Here is a 21199-nt window from a genome sequence, read left to right on the forward strand (position 1 = left end):
CTCCTGCGGCATTTCACTTGTAAAACACTATTAATATCTGCCATCAATTCACCTCAAAGGATTGTATAAAATTTTCTGGGTAGGAATACTGCATCTAATCATTTAGTTACGGCAGTATATGAGTTCACTTCAAACACGACTGTAATTTTGAATGTGCTGGTTCACTTACACACATACACACACATACTGTTGTCACCTGATAGTTGTGTTAATACAATGACATTCTTTTTATTTGAATAGAGTTTGTATGTTTGGAAATGAGTGTTAATCTTTGTATGGATTTACTGGTCCTTGACCCACACATTTTCAAAAAATCGTATGAACCCATTTCATCGAATTCGTTAAGAAGGTGGACTCTCTAGAAATGGTTTTTTATTAAAATTAAGGAGATTATCTGGAATGTGCTCTATGACAAGCATTTCTCAATAGCAGAGTCATCTTAGTGTTCATCGTCAGGCTTGGTCCAGTTCCTCAGGAAAGGCTTTGGTTTCCTCGTAGAGTCTGATGCAGCTGGTTTTCAGGTCACCAAATGGGGTGGAGATCTTATCAGAATGAAGTTATTAGAACTTTGGGGTTTTCTTCCTTCTCTACTGAATCTCTTGGTTTTTTCCCAAACCTGAACCTGAAAATAAAGTAAGTGCTAAACAAAATTAAATATTCAAGACTCTCCTCCTCAGAATGCTAGACTGACATTGGAAAACACTTAACCAGTCAATGACTATAACTCTAATAATAGCTCAGGAGTCTAGAGCTTGTATTCTCTAATTCTACAGTTTCCCTGAGGAAAGGATGGAGCGGTAAACATGAAGCTCTCAGCAAGCTAAAGTTGATATTGAAGTAGTCCTATCATTAGAAGAACACGACTTTTGGCACACGCTTTGCTATACATGTTCTGTCAGGGATCAGAATCATCCACTCATATATAGATGTATGTTCTTCATGGCCAGGCACTAAAGACCCATTATCTTACACAACCTCATGATAGCCATATGAACTGTTTCCCCATAGGAACTATTCCCAGATGTGAATCCCGAGGTTTAGTGAAAATTAAGCAATTTTCCCAAATTCATTCACTAGATTTGGGATTTGAAGCCAGGCAGTTTCACTCTAGAATCTCAACTTCTCCTACAAATTCACTCATCTTTAATTGTTTGCCAATCTATGATACTGTAGAAAGATATTCGATTTTTGTCCCTGGTTCCTGACTCAGAGCTCCTAAATTCTTTGTCATTTCCTGAGTGATAGGGATCATCTTGTCCTTTATTCTAATGAGGCAACTCTTGGGGGGCCCCTGGATAGCTTCAGGATGGAGGCTGGTCACCAGAAAGATCAGGCCTTGATTAGAAGCCTGGAACTTTCAGCCCCACCTTCCAACCTCCAAGGAGGGGTGAGGGGCTAGAGGTTGGATTAGTTATTGATCATGCCTACGTGATAAAACCTCCATAAAACCCCCTGAACACTAAGGTTCAGAGAGCTTCTGAACTGGCGAACACATCCATGTGTGAGGATGGTGGTGTTCCCCAACTGCACAGGGACAGAAGCTCCTGCACTCTGGACCCTTCTGGACCTCAGCCTTTGTATCTCTTCATCTGGCTGTTCGTATGTATCCTTTATAATAAACCTGAAATGGTAAGGAAAGTGTTATCCGAGTTCTGTGAGTTATTCCGGCAAATTACTGAACTTGAGTGGGGGAAGGGGGTTGTGGAAACACCAGACTTTGAAACCACGTTGGATAGAAGTGTGGATAACCTGGGGACCTGATATTTACCACTGACATCTGAAGGGAGGGCAGTCTTGTGGGACTAAGCTCTAAAACCTACGGATTCTGATGCAAACTCTGGTGGTTAATGTTGGAATTGAATGAAATTGTAAGGCACCTAGTTGGTGTCAGAAGTGGTGGGTATCAGGAGGGAAAACTCTCATATAATCTCATAGGCCAAAAAGAAAAAAAAGATTAAGTTGTTTTATTTCGTATTTCTTTATTAATGTGGACAAATATTGTTTTTCGTGTATATACCTGCCACTGAAACATCCTTTCCTGTTAACCGCTTGTTGATGACCTTTGCCAGTTTTCCTACTGAGTTGTCTGTCTTTTTCCCACTGACTGCTGAGAGTTTCGTGTATATTAGCTGTATTAGCCCCAGGTGTACATTGTGTGTTGCAAATATTTTCTCCCCTGGCTTTTTGACCTTTGTTTTTATTTATGGTTTCCTTTCTTGCTGTGCCAAGAACTTCTAAAGTTTCATAATCAGATGTAGCAATCTTTTCCTTTTCATATCACGCTCAGAAAGGCCTTCTCTGAGGTTACAAAAATAACATATGTTTTCTTCTGGTACATTTATGATTTTACATTTTTAGGCCTCAATTTTTAATCACTCTGTAATTTATCTTGATGTATTTATTCTGGAGAAGGGTGCAAGTTTTCTATTTAACCAATGTGGCTAGCTGAATTCTCTAACACCCTTTACTGAATAATCTAATTTTTCTCACTGATTTTGAATTGCAACTTTTTAGCATAGACTGAGTTCTCATAGTTTCTTGGATTTAATTCTGAACTCTATTCTATTCCAGTGATTTTGATTCCTACACCCTTATCATAATGGTTTTAATTACCTCTGCTTAGTAATATGCTTTATTATCTGATAGAGCTACTCTCTACTTACTACTCTGCTTTTTCAGAAATTTCCTGGCTATTCTTGCATGTTTATTCTGAGGAATTTTGAGGAATTTTGCTACCAGTTTTTAAAGTTCCACTTACCCTTTCACTTTCTGCATCTGTTCTAAGGTCTCTGGTAGAGTCATTCCAAAACTTTCCGGGAAGAAAAGGGTGATGATTCCAATGAAGACAGTCAGGCTACCCATGACGATGTAGGGCAGAACTCTGTTGTAAGCACCTGGAAGGCACAAGAACATCAATTAGATACGGGGATTCTCCAGATGTCCCTGGGAATTATTTTGTAACGGTGGCAAACAGTATTTGAGAGCAGTTTTAAACCTGAACATTGTCAGAAGGAAAAAGGTATGCAAAAGATCACAGTTTCTTTTTGGTAGAAGCCATTACCTCTGAGATTCCCATAATCATTTCCCTACATGATTTTGCATTATCACAAGGTCTTCCATGCCGGTTGGCATTCTCCAAGCCACTCTTTAACCATGTGTGACAGATGTTCCTTTGATGGAAGTCTTCACCTACCAACTTTTCCCTCTCAAGGTGGAAGTCATTAGAGATGGGGGATGAGCGGACATCAAGGAGAAAAAGGATATCGCAGGGACAGGTAATGGCCATGATGACTGGTGTGACCATTGCTTTTGCCTGAACTAGTAAGTAGGCTGCAGTGGACTGCTAGGTCCAAAGATCCACGATACTCTTAAAAAAATAAAAAAAAACCTAAGTAATATGTTCAATCCAATTTCAATCACTAAATGTCAGGCACAGTGAATGCACTATACCTGGATTTGGTTTCTTTTTGCAACATTTACGTGTCTTGGTTTTGTAATGTAATTGCAAGAACCATTCCACCTCTTCACTGTCTGGTGTTACTTGGACAGGAGAATAATAGAGCCTCATTTTGCTTCCTTTCTGCAAACAGATTACAGAGGAATAGCACACCCAAGGATTTTATTTGTCAGAAAACATTAATCTGGAAGCTTCTCTGAGGCGTCTATGTCACTAACAGGAGTAGCTGTTGTGGAACAGAAAGATCTGTCTCAGACTCTTCCATTCCTTCCGTACCCAATGGTCCACCTTAGACCAAGTGAGCGTGGCTTGAAAGTAGAGGGAGGAACAAAGGGAAAACAACACCATTCTATATTATAATGTGTTTTCTTAGGGCTTATTCAGGGTAGCCGTGCAGAGTATGTTTAAGATAAGAAAATGTTTCACTTTATCTGCAAAGATTAGGGTGTACCTTTGCTGAGGATTTGGATAAGAGTATTTGTTTGTGTGTGTGTTTGAACCAATCAGAACCAGCGTGTTTGAACCAACGGATGACTAGGAAGAATAAGGACACGTTATCAGCATCTCTCACCGGCAGAGTCCTTAATGGGGCTTAGGCTTGGAGTGTGAGATCCCACATCCATTGAGCAACCCACTGAAGCCCCACTGTGGTGTTATTCCAGATTGAGAAATCTGACTATATAAAAACTAAAACTTCCTAAAATATCATAAAATCTAAAGTAAATGATGAACTAGGAAAAATATTTACAACATATATGCAAAGGGCTAGTTTCTTTCGATTACAAAGAACTCTCACAAATCAGGGGCACCTGGGCGGCTCAGTCGGTTAAGTGTCTGACTCTTGATTTCAGCTCAGGTCATGATCTCATGGGTTTTGAGATCGAGCCCCACATCAGACTCTGCGTTCAGCAGGGCTTCTGCTTGAAGATTCTCTCCCTCTATCCCTCCCCCAGCTCACATGAGCATGTGCTCTTGCACTCCCTCTGTCTCGCAAATAAATAAATAAATCTTAAAAAAATGCTCAACTTTATTTAAAGAATTAGAAATGAAAGCAATAATGATACCCATTTTTCAGATAACAGATTACCAATGATTAAAAAATTGGATCATCTCCATTGTTAGGATACAGAGAAATAGGCACTCTCATATATTGGTAGTTGGATTGTAAATTAGTACAATACTTAGAGGTCAGTTTGGCAATATCTATGAAAATTTTAAATTGCTCCAACAATCCATGAATCCAAGTGTATGTAATTAAATGAACAAAGGGTCTTAGGGGGATAGAGGAATGTTCATTGCAGTGTTATGTGTAATAACAAAAACCTGGAAATGGCCTAAATGTCCATCCATTGAGCCTAGTTAAACAAACTATGTATATACATACATTGGAAGAATATATACTAACTAAAAAGAAGGTAAAAGCGATATATGATACAATGTTAAGAAAGTTGTGAAACAATATATATAATTTTGTTTATGTGTTTAATTTTATTGTGTATATATATGTTTTGCAAAACAAAATGTCTGAAGGGCTACTCACCAAAATGTTAATATTAGCTACTTCTAGGGCTGCAGTCTGGGGAGCCGGGAGAGAAGAGGTGAACTTGTAATTTTTCCAGTACTTTCTGTGCTGTTTGCATTTTTCACAATGAAAAATCTATTCCTTTATATTTAAAAAAAGAACAAATTGACAAGATGCATCTCACCGAGGTAAACAAAGTAGGGAGCAATGATGCTGCCCACTCTGGAGGCCATGGATGTGACCCCCACAGCCATGTTCCTGACCAGGGTGGGGTAAAGCTCTGCAGTGAAGACATACAGCATGGAGAAAGCAGAGGTGATCCCGAACTTTCCTAACATCACCAGACCAATGGACAAGAAGTTGTAATCTGGAAAAGAGACCCAGCGTAAACAGAGGTGCTTTTAGAAGTAAGACTTTGTAACTCAGTTCTTTCATTGTCCTTTTTGCCTGTACAGCAATGTTTTTATAATATAAACATATTCCTGGAGCACCTGGATGACTCAGTTGGTTAAGCTTCCGACTCTTGATTTCAGCTCAGGTCATGATCTCAGGATCATACGATCAAACCCTGCGCGCCAGCTCTGCGCTGAGTGTGGAACCTGCTTAAGATTCTCTCTCTCCCTTTCCCTCTGCCATTCTCCTTCCCCCCTCTCTCTTTCTTAAAAAAAAAGAAAGAAAGAAAGAAAGATATTCCCAAGTAACACTTTCTCTTCAAATATCTTAATAATCGGACACAAGCAAAGATGGAGAGTGGGGGGTTGCTTTCTGTTTTGCTCAACTGTTACTCTAGATCATTTAGGCAGTCAGTGACCTTTGTCCACTTTTGTTACAACAGTTTCATGGTAAATTGTTAGCATGTTAATATAGTTAAGTTTAATCTTCAAAGAGAAGGACCAATCCTTTCTATCCTGTTTATTCTTATTAAAGAAATATATGTTTCTATGTCTAATACTATGTTATCAATGATCTATTGACAACATTTTAATAATATGAGAAAGTTAGGCATAAGGAGAAAAAAGAAGCAAATGTATTCAGTGTGCTCTTTAACTACTTCAGGATCACAGACCCTAAAAATCACTGACTTATATCGGAACTGGCATGTCCTACGCACTGCAAACTGGAAAATGCTCCTCAGGGAAGAGGTCTGAAAGCACCAAGGGGATGACTGATGGCGTTTGTCTTCCTCTCAGGCAGTGATGTCTGATGCTCTGAGGCTGACCCCCATTTCAGGGGAGTTGTTATGAACACAGGAAATTATGTAGTTAGCTGTCGTTTGTCCGGTGGACTTACGAAGAGCTTATGATGTAAGGGCGTCACAAACAGGGTGCAGTGACTAATGATTAGTCCAGTCAAGGTGTGGATCTTTTCTGGTAAGCTGTTAATATTGGTTAACTTCTTACCTGCAGGTACGAACTGAATTAAGAGAAGCACGCCTCCTCCCAAGAACAGTACTCCGGCTATGATGTAACGCCGAGGCAGGGTTCGAAGCAACAACCAGGCTGTGATGTAAGCTGGAACTTCGATCAAGGCAGAAAGGAAACAGTTCAGATAGGCATCTCCGTGTAAATTAGGAGCATTGAGAGACAGAGCAAAGTAACCCACTGAGGTTAGCATCCTGAAAGACAAAAGAAAAAAGGCAAAAATGACGAGAGGATAGCTTGAACCACTCCATAATTCCATGATGGTCAAGAAATTGTCTCCATCTTTCTGTCCTGTAAGTAGCCGCTAGTCACATATGGCCTTTTAAAAGTAAATCAATTTAAATGAAATTAAATTAAAAATTCAGTTCTTTAGTCACACTAGCCACACTTCACCTGCTTGATAACCGCATGTGGCTAGTGGCTACTACTTGGACAGCTCAGACATAACACATTTTCATTGTTGTGGAGAGTTCTCTTGGACAGCAGTAGTCCGGCTATACCAACATTCAACAACACCTACCCTGGTCTAGTTAATTTCAGATTTCAATATTTCCTGAACAGTTTGTACATCCTCATTCCCTTACAACTATTATTTGAAGAAAAACCGTCAGTCATGTCCGTGCACACAAAGTCCAGGTTTTATTCTTACCGAAAAGAAAAACAAGGACACATAGTCAATACTGTGGGATTCACTTTCGGTGAATTCCAATCGATTTATTAAAACTCACTTTCGGGGAGAGAATGAAAGTCCCATAGTGGCTCAAAGTATCACAGAGTACACACTGCATATCCTGTCCTTACAGTCAACTTCCACAGAACCACAAAGCTCTTCTGTATAAAAATAACTGCATCTTGCAGGCTCCTTTGTGCAGAAATTTGCCTATGATTAATATGACCAAAAAGCAGAGGATATCTAGAAAATGTTTTCAGGAACATTGTTGTTCTATGTCACTGTTCTATTGCTAATACAGCGTCAGGAAGCAGGAGTTGAATTAGCCTGTCAGTTTCAGCCACCAGCAACATTATTACTATTAATCCCAATTACTTTAGGAGGGGAGGGACCCTTTCCCTGTGGGCCACAGTACTGCAGGCTTAAATATTGTTCCCTGTGACTTTTTTTTTCAGCATCCATGTTCCATGAATTGAATGGAGGCATTTCCAAATAACTTAGAATTCTATAATTTTGATTTTGTTTCAGGAAGACTCAGTCCTTGCCCTGACGTTGCTGTGAATTAGAGAAAATCAGTTGTATACTTAGGTGCTATGTGTCACATGCATAGATCACTTATTACTTACCAGAGCAGCAAGGACATGATGGTTATTGTGGAAATATTCCGAGTCCTGAATAGGTCCAGAATGAAAACTTTCTGCTGACTTGGGAGTTTTAGTTCCTGTAGCTAAAATAATGCAAACAACCATGAGATTCAGAGGTAATGAGGAGGTATCTTCAACCATGGCAATGTGGGAAAGACCTATTATGCATATAACGCTCCTTCACCTTGAATATGCTCAGAAGTCTGGAATTTGAGGGGAATAAGGGCATCCACGTATATGATGCTTATTCTAACACTTTAAAATACTTGTGGCCCATTTTAGACAGAGCCTTAGAATGGGCTTCAGTGCCTCTTTATATAAAGCCTGATGGCTAACAGCCTTTTCTTGACTCATGGTCATCACTGTGGTGACTCAAATCACACTGAGCTGTGACCCTTAGGACCCATGGAGTGGGTAGGGCCAAACAGCCCCAACTGCCTTGAGGTCCATGTCTGGTTTTGTATTTTTCTTGTTGTTGTCTCAGTGTCAGAACAGTTTTGGGTTCACTGAGGGACCTTGGGTAAGAGGTCTGAGCATCAGTTTACTTCTCTGTTAAAAAGGTATAATAATTGGGAGTTGAGAAGATTAAATGAGATCATATATATATATATATATAAAACTTAGCATAGTACTCGAACCATGGTAGATGCCCAATCCCGTTTTAACTATAATTATTACTATGACTGCACCATTGAGGAAAATATGCTAACTATCTGGCTAGTGGCAGTTTCTTACTGCTGTCAATGGGCTTCCCTCCTTTACTTTTAATTTACTAAATTTAACTTGCCATGTGGTAGGAATCTAGATAACCAAGCTTATTGGAACTTGTAAAAAAAAAATTACAAGGCTCTGAGGTGTGGAATCTCTCTGGGATATGGTGTGTGTGCACTAAGAGGCTTAGGAAGGAGTGTCTACTGTGAAGGAATGAGACTGATGGACCTGCCTTTGTAGCAGGTGCCCCCCAGATATGAGCCTCCTTCTTTCTAAGGATAACCAGACACTCCCTCTTGCTGCTCACAGACACATTACCTTTCTTCTTCTACATGATTTGGAGTGTACAGCCCCAGAACATGCCCCTGGCAGCATAACCCTATTATCACAACCAAAGTAAAGCCCCTGAATAAACTAGTGGGAACTAGAAGTCTTCATGGAGGGTTCTGGAAGTGGTGCCGTGCACGGATAGGACCTGTGCATCACTTGGTGCTTCCACGGGGCCCTTATGAAAATGCAGCTTGCCAGGTCCCACCTGGGGCCTGCTGAATTTGAATCTTTCCTGGGGCCCTGAAGCCTACAACTTCATATTTTTAAAGTTACTTGGGTGATTTATTTCCCCCTTGGGTGATTTTGATAACAGCCAGTTTTAGAAAACTCAGGATAAGAATAGTCTTGTATCCAGTACTTGTGGATGTATGGAGTCACCAAAATACCTTTGGACCAGACGCCATGAGCAGGCTAAAGGTGCTTCAGAAGGAAAGCCAGAGAAGCCCAAGACAGCTTTCCAAGATGACACTACTCTATATTTTTTTCTGCCCACTGCCTCTAACATGAGATAAGAAATCACATGCTGTTAAGCACATGTACTTTGGCACCAGAGAGACCTAGTGAGATTTCTAGCTATGGGATTGTGGGCAAATTCCTTAACTTCTCTGTACTTCGATTTCCTCTCCTGAAAAAAAAGGGCCTAGAGTACCTATGGCTTGTGTGAACATCAAATAAGCTCAACACTGTGCCTGACATCTGGTAGACTCTCCATTGTCGTTCTGAGCAGGCTGTGTGTGCTAGCACAGGGCTCTGTGGATTGTCCTGAAGAGGACCCCCCTCCCCACCCCGCCTTGCCAGGAGGTGAGCATCAGAGATGAGCACAAGCTCCCTTTCCTTCAGCGGGCTCGTCCAGTTCAGGCTCCATGTGCCTGATGGTAGGAAGAAACGAGGTGCTTTCAGAAGCATGTGTTTTGACACTGAACTTTACTCTTATTTGCCGATAACTATGTCTTCTATGTTTTATGACTGCTTTCAACCATGTAGGTCTGATCTCCACTACTAAACTGTAAGTTCCTGAAAGACAGGAATCAGATCACAGACGCAATAAACATCAATCAACAAGCAGCACCACCCTGAGATGCAGAAGAGTCCACTGGACACTCCTGATGTCCAATAAATTATCTAAGGCTGGGAATGGAATTCTTGATCTGAAGAGCAAAGGATTAAGAGATATTTGCCCTGGCAGCCCTCTGAGAACTTGGGTTCACGGCCCTGTAATTAATCCTTCGGCTATTGCCAGGAAATCTGCTTCTGTCAGAGGTCCCAAAGGCCGGGGATGGAGCCGAGGAATGCCCACCACCCTCCGCAGAGTCCTGCTTTCTGGGGGAGCCAGACTTGAGTCTGTGCAGACTTGAGTGCGGGGCAGGCATACTGTCTCTGCAGCTGTCCCCATCTTCTTGGGCTATCCTGAGCAGTCCCTTACCCTTCTCCTAGCCAGGAATGCCCTGCCCCCATCCTCTCCATTCATCTAAGCCCCCACCCCCTGGTTTGGACCTGCCTCTTCAGCCCAGAGTCCATCCGTTCCCTTTCTCTGCTGGTACACAGCATCCACACCTTGGATACTTAGCACTTCCTCCCTCCTGGCATCATTTATGTTACATCTAATCCTCTTGACCCTCTTAGCTACACGCTATGCTCCCTAAGCACAGGAACTGTATCTAACTTTTCTTATCTTCTCTAGGACCCAGCACAGGGCATGGACGGGGACACTGAGGTCCTCACTGACTGTCAGGAAGTAGGGCTGCTTCCACAGAATATCATCTTTCCCTTGTGGCCTCCTGCCTTCAGGGGTAACCCCTCGAGCCTGTGCCTTCACGCCTTTAGGTTGTAGACACAACACAGCAAGACTAGAGGCATACACAGCTTCCTCAGCAGTTGTGGCCTGATTCAGAGTACAGTGGGGGAAATCCATGGATGGAATACGCCCAACCACATTTTTTCCACTTCATCTGGACCTTCAAAGATCACTGGTATGTAACTGCACCAGTGGTATGGTGAAATACCAATAAAGAGTTGCAGATAAAACTTGCCGAAGGCAAGGGGGACTAGTATTTAATCAACACTTGCTATAGGCTAAGCAGTTTACACATATGATTGCACCTAATTCCGACGCAGCCCTCTGAGGTGGATTTCACCTCAGCACTTAATCATCACGGTGTCTCAAGGACTCACACAGAGCCTGGTACATAGTGGGCACACGTTGGATTAAATTAAGTCAAGAATGAATAGCTGACCTTAAGAGGACACATCTGCAAATGCTTACCTCCACAGGATCAAAAATCACCATCGGGGCAGCTACGTTGTTCATTTTTGCAGCTTTTTGGATGATACCTTCAGCCTCTCTAAATCTTCTCTGGGATATTAACCACCGGGGAGATTCGGGAATAAACCTGGAATAAATTTTTCATGGTTTATAATTTTTCACAATAGTGAGGTTTAATACTATTCACCGTAAGTTGCCCCCAAATCATTTTTATTTTGTAAGATTATAATTTGTCTATTTAAAAAAAATCAGGAAGGAGGCCTCATAAAATTTCCATTGATAATAGGAATAAATAAAAGCACCTCCAAGTTTCAAAGTTCTGATTAAATCACAGGGCTGATTGATCATCAGTTGTACTTGAAGGCAGGACCAGACCATAAGGGGTACTATAAGCCAGGCAGTGGGAGAAAGTCATTTCAAACTTAATAACCATTGTGGCTCTTAAAGAAACACAATCTAGTATCTTTTCAGTGCATCCATCCCTTAGAGAATTCCTAGTGTCCCAGCTGACGATGGTCAGAAGTTTACCAGGTAAAGGTGGCCAAGACATCCGTGCTCTTTGGGCTTTTCTTGTGGTCAGAGGAGAAGGTGGATACATGGACACCCCACTGTGGGCTGTTCCTGTGGCTCTCAGATTCCCAGGGCAGTGAGTAACCAAACGAGGCTTTGGGAGACAACGTTGTCTTTTTTTTTTTTTTTTAATGTCTAGAAACTTAATTTTTTTTATTACATACAGTTCACTTCTATTCTTTCCTAATTTGTTTATTTTTTCTATTCTTATTTCTTTTTCTCATACTTACATTTATTTATATTTTTCTATTCTTTCCTACTTTTTATTTCTCGGTATCTCTTAGCCATTCTTCTGCCAGCTCTTTCTTTCCTTACCTATCGGTCAGTGCTCAGTGATCCTAGAAAATACACTACATGTAGCAGATACAGAGGCCTCCTATCATTAAATGGGCCCCTCCAAAGCCTCAACAGCAATTAACCTCAGAGCAAAACACAACTTATCAAATGGTCAAGCCTCAGCTCCCTTCCCCAGCCGACTAGCACATGGGTTGAAATGTGAACCCAGTTTCTGTCATTTTGGAAGATGCCGTTAGCTGGTCCCTGTGGTAACTCTGATGATGTCGGGTCACTGACCTTCACTAAGTAGAGCTGCACTGGTCCAGAAAGCTTTCTGCACTGCTCTGTAGCCGTATCGTAGTCGATAACGGCGTGTGGCTATTGAGCCCGTGTAACTGGCGTGAACGAGCAAATGAACGTTTCATTTATTTAAGTATGTGCGTGTGCCTAGAGGCTACTGCGAAAGTGCAGAATTAGGGCTCCTACTTCCCAGCCACTGTATGCTTCATGCCTATGTACATGTATACCCCCTTCTAATTCTGGGCGATGCCTTTGCCCCACAAGGTTGTTCTTAGAAATACCCAACCTTTCTTCCCACAGGCTTTAAGGGCCCTCGTGGACCTTAATGTCTAGTCGGCTAGATATTGCAAAGCTTCCCCCATGTTGCGTCTATGGGCTCCCTCCCCACCCCCTACACAGTTACCCCATTCATACTTGTGGTCCGTTCTTGCCAAACCTTATAAGGGAAGTTGAGATATAAAAAAAATCCCCAAACCACCTGCAGGGCTCTGGTTTACTCCCAGTTGCCGCCCGCGATGCTCAGAGTGCTGCGATCTCTCCTTCGGCCATGGCTTTTGTGCTGCACGGAGTATCAAGTCTAGCTGATCGCTGCAGAAGCTAGGGGAGCACCAAACGAGGTTGTACACTATAGCCTCTTTGTAGATCGAATTCAAATAGAACAGGGGGAAGGGCATTGCTGGAGAGTCTCTATCACACACTGAGGAGGCAGCAGGGAGCCCAGCAGCCCCAAGCCAACCCTGCATGACCCCAGCCCACCTAGACTGACGAGCATGGCTTCAGGAAGTCCCACCCTCAAGAATGAGGTGTTCGTAAGAAAGCGATTTTGTTTTATAGGAAAATGGTAAGACTGTCGTTAAACTTTTAGGACAAGCACACGGCTTTGTGTGCTGGTTCCGGGGCTGTCCTCTGTCTGGGGCAGTCCTGTCCCTGGTACAGCGTGCCCACAGCCCAGAGCGCTCACAAGCCAGCTCAGGGGCAACAGAAGGAAGAACTCTCCTTAGGGCAAGGGTAAGGCAGCTCCTCATGGGATGGACTGTCTCTACTGGAAACCACAGGGGCTGACCTATCAGGGTTGTTCCTTGCTGCAATATTGGGACCTGAAGCAAAGGTCCAAGCCCTAGAAATTAAAATCCCTACTAATCTCATAGTCAGTCAGGGCCCTTTTATTTTTATTCTCCTTGTCTCTTTCCCTCCATCTGATAGAATCACACAGTAATAAGGTTCCTTATAACATATTTTAGAAGTACTGGTCTCTTAGTCCAAAATGGCAGCTAGAGCCAGGGATCACAGATTATTAATTAACATCATTCATCTGAGGAGGCAGAAAATAACCTTTGAATAGTCTTGTCTTGTGTCTTGAGAGAACCTCTGGTCACGAACATCTTTCACAATAAATTCAGTCAGCAAGGGAATTGTGGAAAGAGGGTCAGAAGATGTGACAAAGCTGATGTTGCTGATTATGATGATGATCATGATGGCTCTCATTCCAGAAAATTGCCCTGCTCTTTTAAATCTGGGGTGCTTCTTTGGAGACAGAGCTCTGTAGTTAGTGGCCTGTCCTTATTTACCATAAGTTTTCCTGACCCTCAGACTGGGTTGCAGAGGAGATCTCCAAATCAGAATAGTTATCTAACCTTTAACACACTGTCTCTCAAATTCCAGGCAACTGAGGGAAAAATTGCTTTCTCCTCTCAGGCACATCCATGCCAAGAATTTACACTGAAAAACGATAGCAGTCTTAGATGTGATAAAAAGACAGTAACTGGGAGTGGTCCAACCCAAGCTAACTGGTCCAACAAGGACAAAATGTGCTACCTGTCGGCCTCTAAGGCTGCCTAACAGTTGCAGCAAGATAAAGGACCTTCTGGCAAATTCCTAGGCTGTGTGCAAAGGACAGGGAACCACGAGGACTAGTCTAAACCATGAGTTTTTAAACAATGGTCAAAGAAACTTTCATTGTGTGTAAGCAGGTAGAGATCAAGCAGTTCGGTAAAACCTATACTGTTGGGAGATTTGATATTGATATCATGAAACCAAATCAAGAAGACTTAATGAGAGAGAGAAAAAGAGAGAGAGAGAGAGACCCACCAATAGAAGAAATCCCCTTTCTTCTTGCTTAAATAAGGGAGAAAAAAAACCCAAAACAAAAGAAATGGGGAATCCCCAAAAAGAAGGTGCAGCTGGGACCTTATTCCATTATTCTAATCTCTTCTCTCACCTGAAATTTCCCACATAATCATATTGGGTGAAACTGGGGCCAGTATCTCCAAACTTGGTTAATCCCACACTGATTTGTCAAAATTGGGTGGCAGGATCGAGGAAGGAGAGAACATTTCTCTAACAACTCATTAAATGAAAAGAATTCTCTCGCCCTTCAAGACAAAGCAGAGGGATGCCTGGGTGGCTCAGTTAAGTTATGGTCAGAATCTGGGTCACTCGGGGTGCCTGGGTGGCTCAGTCATGAAGTGTCTGCCTTGGGCTCAGGTCATGGTCCCAGGGTCCTGGGATCGAGCCCCGCATCGGGCTCCCTGCTCAGCGGGGAGCCTGCTTCTCCCTCTCCCACTGCCTGCCGCTCCCCCTGCTTGTGCTCTCTCTCTCTCTGACAAATAAATAAAGTCTTAAAAAAAAAAAAAAAAAAAAAAAGACAGAGCAGATAAACAGGCACATCCTAGATGTTAATCACCCCGTGATAGGGAAGCTTGAGGAAATTACATGAATTGAATCCAGAAGGAGAAAGAGATTTCCTGGAGAGAGAAAGGTGTCAACAGAGCAGGGTGGGGCAGAATTGGAAACAGCACAACCCATGGGTACCATGTCCAAAAACAAGATCAACAACCGACAGCGGACGGGGGCGGGGAGGGCTCAGAAGGGCCGGGTTTCCTGAGAGCGGGGCTCTGTGGGACCGTGGAGAATCAGACCGGGGTACACAGGCCCACCCGCAGCGAGGCCAACACGCCCCGGGCTTCGAAGGCCAGCTCCACGGGGACCACGCAGCCCGCGCGAGGGTCAGCACCAGGCAAGGCGGGCCGCGGCGGGGGGCTGTCTGGGACCGAACCACACTCACCACCACAGCGGGACGCACAGCACCCCGGGCGCCGTGAGCGCCAGCAGCAGCATCCGCCAGTCTCGGATGAAGTAAGCAAACAGCGGCAGCAGCATGTAGCCAACTGCAAAAAATGTGCACACTCCTAACGTGGAGAATAGAATACGAACTGACTTGCCAAGAATTTCTGTTCCTGTTCAAAACAAGGGAGGAGTATTAGCATTTTAACTCACTTTAATATTTGCCGTTTTACATCATTACCTGGCAGTTGGAGTTCGAGCTACAATTACCGGGAAAAGGGAAAAGGCGTTTGCCTTATGGCCCAGAGGAGGCGTGATCAGCGTGAAGGAAAGTGGGAAGCGACCCAAGACTTGTCGCCTTAGAGAAGGATGAGTTTTCATGAGATTTTAAAGGAGCCACAGATTTATCTTTTTGTGGCTGTCTCATGCCCAGCCCCGAGAGGTCATCTCTTCTGAGAATGCCCCGTTTCCAAAATAAGCGCCCCAGGTGAGGAGCAGACAGGGTTTCCCGGGAGACAGTGGAGGCTCTTCTGAAGGGCTCTGTGGGGTCACGATGCATGTAGCCTTTCCCACATTTCCCCACTATAAACAAACAGACACGGGGTCTCAGGAAACAGTGGACAATTCAGAGTTAACAGAATCGTATTAGGACACCATTAGCCACCCTTGAGCCCTGAGAGCTGATAAATAGGATCCAGCTGACTCCGGAGGTACACAGAGCAGCCCCCTACCCTACCCCACCCCCACCCAGACACCCAGAGCTGAATTCCCTGCAGCCACATTGTACTCAGGGATCAGCCCCAGGCAGACACAGTCTATTCAGACCAAGGGAAGAAAGAAGGAGCCATTTTGCTGGCCCAGCAGGTGGCAGCTCTCGAGTTGGCCACACACTCAGGGAACTTCACAGAGCTTTCCCAGAACACCGCAAAGGCCCAAGACTGCCTGGTGTTGGGCCCTGTTTTGGGAGAGGACACACAGGTGGCTGTTGGCTCTTGCTCTGCTCAGTGCCCCAAGTCTTCTAGAGATATGCCTGACTCTTAGAGCTCCCGGTTGCAATGGGGGCGTCCAAGAACAAGCTCCTCTGTTGGCACAGAGCTCCAGGCCCTTTCCAGAATCCGCTCTTGGTCCTCTGCCCCTGAGGCAGAGATCTGGCCAATGGCAACAGCTCTGCTTTTTGTTTGGGATCTGCCCACCGCTACAGAAGAGTAGCCCAGGAAACACAAAACAGAGCATTCAAAGGACCATTCAGGCTTGTCTTTCAGGAGATATTTTCTCAGTTGTATTTGTATGCCCTGAGCACAGGCTAAGGAATTAAGAGCTAATTCCAGAGGAGCAGTATGATAACTACAGGGTCCACATCTGCAAGGATTTTTTTTTCAATAAATACAGTACGGTACTGTAAATGTGTTTCTCTCCCTTATGGTTTTCATAATAACATTTTCTTTTCTCTAGCTTACTTTATTTTGAAAATACAGTATAGAATACATATAACATACAAAATATGTGTTCATCTACTGTGTATGTTGTTGATGTATGAAAGAACGTTAGGGTTCGAAGCTGATGGCCAAGAAAGAATTCTTGAGAGGTCTTTGGTGCAAAAAGGTGATTTTATTCAAGCACTTGGACAGGACCCACGGGCAGAAAGAGCCGCACCAGGTTCATGAGGAGCGGCCCATTATATACTTTCAAGTTGCGAGGGGGTTAGGGATAGTGTAAATCTCTAAGGAAGTGGGAAGCAAGGTTTCCTGGACCTTGAGGGGGCTAGCTATTGTTGGGAAAGGGTCATTTATTACCATCTAATAAAACCTTAGTCATGAGACCCTGTGGGCCATCTGCTTGAGGGATGATTACCAACACATATCTTGGGGGGTTTAGAGATAAAGGAAATTTCTAAAGGAATTTTTATATGTTAAAGTAGACTTACAGGATCCTGGCGGGGGGGAGGGGGCGGCTAGGGGTGGGGGTGGTCGGGCTAGGATTGTCTTTTGCCCTTAGCAAAGTACTAACATGGAGGCAGTTGAGTCCCTAGAGGAATGTCACTCTGCCTGTTCCAAGGACTTGTCAGTGGGCTGTAGGTAGTAAGGGAATTTAATAATTTTTTTCTGCCTTTGTTTCCCACATCATTATCAGTAAGGCTTCTGATCAACAGTAGGTTATATTAGTAGTTAAGTTCTGGGGGAGTCAAAAGTTGTATGTGGATTACGACTGTGTGGGTGAAGGGTGGTCAGTGCCCCAACCCCCCATTGTTCATGGGTCAGTTATATTTGGCTAGTTTCCCATTCTCACTGCCTACTTGTTCCTTATCCCCAGCCCATTTCTTCCTCACTCAACATAACTGAGAGTTGTGCCTCAGTGGTTTCCTCTTGAACAGCCATTTCTAAAAACCAGACTGATAGAAATGGCCAATAATGATGTGTGCTTCTCTCATTTCAGACTGTGGGCAACAGGCCTAACCACCTAGGGCACTTTTCAGCCTCTCCACTAATTTCCAAACACAGGGCCTGACTTCTTTGAGGATCACGAGTGTTAGTTCCAAATCTTTTCTTACCTCAGTAATGACCCTCCTACCACTCCATAGGCAGACTCACCATGCCATGTTTCTAAACACTTTGGCTGTCATTATCATGATGTGGGAATAAATAGGGGGCACTTTGTTCCTAAGCAGAGTTTCAGAAGTGAAGCAGCCGAGGATTTGGTTGCGGAAAAGAGCAAGTGCACAGGACTAAGTGAGAATCTTGTAGAATCGTGAGGCCAAGGGGGCTCCCCCATGCTTCCGTGACCCTGATAAGAGAAGAGAGAGAAGAGACACCACTGGATTCCTGGATAACCTCTGTCTCTAAGCTCGGGTCTCAGGCCAGAACAGAGTTGTTCTGACTTTGCACAGTACCCATGGGGGACAGAGAGTTTTAAATCTATCCCTCTGCCTTTCCGGGGAGCAACATGGATGGCACAACCCTGAAGAGTTCCTTGTTAGCACGACTTCCTGCCCTCTGACTTTTAGACAGCCACCCCTCCTGGCACATCATTATCATCGTCTTCCTAGCTAACATTCGTTTTTGAGCGGGCACTTCGAGCCAGGTCCTAGACTAAGTATTTACATACATGATCTCTTGGAAGCTTCACAGTAATTATGCAAGAACTAATATTACTTCCGGGGCACCTGGGTGGCACAATTGGCTAAGCGTCTTACTCTTGGTTTTCGGCTCAGGTCATGATCTCAGTGTCGTGAGATGGAGCCCCATGTTGGGCTCTGTGCTCATTGGGGAGTCTGCTTGAGTTTCTCTCTCTCCCTCTGCTCTCCCCCTTGCTCTCTCTCTCTCTCTCTAAAATAAATAAATGAATCTTAAAAAACAAAAAAAAGAATGAATATTACTTCTGTTTCACGTGTAATCAGCTGAGACTTAAAGAGTGAAGCAAATTGCCTCAATTCACACATAGGTAGTAGGTGGGGCAGCAAGGATTTAAGCCTGATCTGTTTGAACTATGGATACCATCGGAAAAAAAATCACCTGGAGGCAAAACCTGGGCCTTATAAGCAGTTCTTCAACTGAGATTCCTAAGGGAGACACTGATGGGAGATGGGTCAGGACATGCCCTCCTTTCAAGAAGTGAGGATTTCCCTGTTCCCTTCCTGGGCTGGTATTTGAACCAGCTGATAGCCGACCAGCCATCTCTGAGGAGCACTAGAAGAGGAGTCCTGATTCCTGCAAACCTTCCATGGTATGCCGCTGCCGAACAGATGACAGCAGTGAATTCTGGCTCTGCTGACTGGGGATGCCTGTCCTGGGCTAGTTTACCCTCTAGGGTTTTGCTCCTAGTTGGTCTTGGTCTGGTTGGGCCGCAGAGTGTCTCTTGGGAGTGAACTCTGTCATCTAAGCCAGACGGAATGTCCTGATCAACAGTGTTTGTTCATTGCCTGTCACTACCACCCCAATCCAAGTACTCTCTCCAAGAGGGAGTGACTCAGAGAGGGCTAGGCTCTCTTCCACAATGATCAACGCCCTTCTCTGGTCATCATCCCAGGACCCACTGAATCCATTCCACATTGAAGGCAGGATCTGCTCCTCCATGAATGACCAACAGAAGCCTGCAGCAGACCCCAGCAGACCCCAGCTCAAGAAATAAGAAGATGGTACAGTTGCCAGGCTATGGGATAGGACCCAGGGCCCCCTGGGTTGTGAGTAGTGAGGCCATGTGCAAAGAGGCGTCTGCAGAGAGCCTGGGCTCCTCGACACTCATTTGGTAAGTCCTACTTCATGGAGGTCTTTATTATGAGGACTGAGATACCATATGGAAAGAGCCTAGTAGAGCATCTGGCATGTGGTAGGTGCTCAGGAAGAGCTAATTCTCTTATCCTGGTCAAACAGTTGAAATGTGCTGAATGTCAGAGGAATGAAGAAAGTACAGTGCCTTTGACCAAAAGACCCAATGGAAGACAGTAGAACCTCTCTTTGCTCCCTGGAAATACTCAGAACTCTCTCCAAATTAACAGATATTCCCCTACTCAGGCCTTCCTCTCTCCTCTCATGAACCTAAAGAGATCATTCTAGTTAAAAGTAACCCTCGCTATCTCTACATATATCCCAAAATGTCTTTCTTCACACAGTACAGTGCAAACATGGGGTGCCAGTAAATGTCTGCATCCTCTTAATGTATTTATATTCCATCTCATCCCTTGAAGTCTTTGAGGTACCTTATAATTTGAACACAATAAGATAACGGTAACATTAAAGTAAAATACAAAGAAAGGCAAAAGTTCTGCCTTGGAGGAAAGAACAAAAAATATGCAACTGATCCCCTTGAAAAACAGTATGGCAGTTCCTTAAATGGTTAAATATAAAATTACCATATGACCCGGCAACTCCACTCCTAGGTACATATCCAAGAGACCTGAAAACACATATCCACAAAACACCTGTCCTCAAATGCTGATAGTAGCATTATTTTTGATAGCCCGAAACTGGGCACAACCCAGATGTCCATCAACTGATGTATGGATGAGTAAGATGTAGTAAATCCATTCAGTGGAATAGTGATTCACACTGTAGCATGGACCAACCTTGAAAACATCAAGCGAAGGAAGTCAGTCACAAGGCCACAGCTTGTATGTTTCCACTTATCTGAAATGTCCAGAATAGATAAAACCATACAGACAGAAAGTAGATTAGTGGCTCCCAGGGGTTAGGAAAAGAAGAAAGCAGAGAGGCACTGCTAACGGGTACCGGGTTTTCGGGGAGGTGATGGAAATGTTCTGCAGTTACAAAGAGTTGATGGTTGTACAACTTTGCGAATATACTAATAACCACTAAACTACACATTTTAAAAGAGTGTATAGTATGGTATGCAAATTGTATCTCAATTTTTTTTTAAAGACTTATTTATTTATTTATTCATGAGAGACAGAGAGAGAGAGACAGAGGCAGAGGGAGAAGCAGGCTCCCTGCTCCGCAGGGAGCCCAATGCGGGACTCGATCCCAGGACCCTGGGATCATGACCTGAGCCGAAGGCAGATGCTTAACCAACTGAGCTACCCAGGCGTCCCAATTGTATCTCAATTTAAAAACACTTTAAAAATATGTGGCTGATAAAGAATGCACGATTGACAGAGTTAAATTTCAATTTTGCCTGAATCTTCTTCTGGTAGCCAGAATTATAAAGGAGGATGCCATCAGTTGCATACTTCTGGAAAGAAAGCACACATCTAGACACCAGAGGAAGCAGAAGTTTTAAACAGGTCAGCATGTTGGCACAAATACTGCACAGGAGGTTGATGTTAGGAGTACTAGGAAAATATTGAATTAGTGGATGGGTCAAGACAGGAAGCAGTTAACAGTGCAAAATAAATTTGACCAGGTAGTTACGAGGGATAAAGAAGGAGTCCCTGGCATCTTACCAGAAGGCGGTGGACAGCTTGGAGGCACTATTCCTGGGAAACAGTAGGAGATGGTGAGGGGGAGCTGGAGTACAGACAG

At 43.7% G+C, this 21199-nt stretch overlaps 1 protein-coding gene across 8 annotated transcripts in view; it reads right to left on the reverse strand.

Annotated features, from left to right (window-relative positions):
- Positions 1 to 355: 355 nt before the first annotated feature.
- Positions 356 to 21199, reverse strand: part of SLC22A4 (solute carrier family 22 member 4) — a 40222-nt gene continuing 19378 nt past the window's right edge. Inside the window, exons 4-11 of one of the 8 annotated variants that reach the window (XR_013445842.1) lie at positions 15229 to 15400; positions 11019 to 11145; positions 7697 to 7797; positions 6380 to 6594; positions 5164 to 5346; positions 4998 to 5033; positions 3451 to 3580; positions 3310 to 3367 (exon numbers count right to left, since the gene is read on the reverse strand). Coding sequence is in view for 6 of the 8 variants with exons in the window: in XM_036106431.2 (XP_035962324.1) it covers positions 547 to 622; positions 2759 to 2894; positions 5164 to 5346; positions 6380 to 6594; positions 7697 to 7797; positions 11019 to 11145; positions 15229 to 15400 (1010 nt within the window). In the remaining 2 variants the exon portion in view is untranslated. The other 7 variants (XM_036106432.2, XM_036106431.2, XM_036106433.2 and 4 more) reach the window with 7 other exon arrangements.

The sequence above is a fragment of the Halichoerus grypus genome, chromosome 2 (genome assembly GCF_964656455.1).
Source record: "Halichoerus grypus chromosome 2, mHalGry1.hap1.1, whole genome shotgun sequence".
Lineage (NCBI taxonomy): Eukaryota > Metazoa > Chordata > Mammalia > Carnivora > Phocidae > Halichoerus > Halichoerus grypus.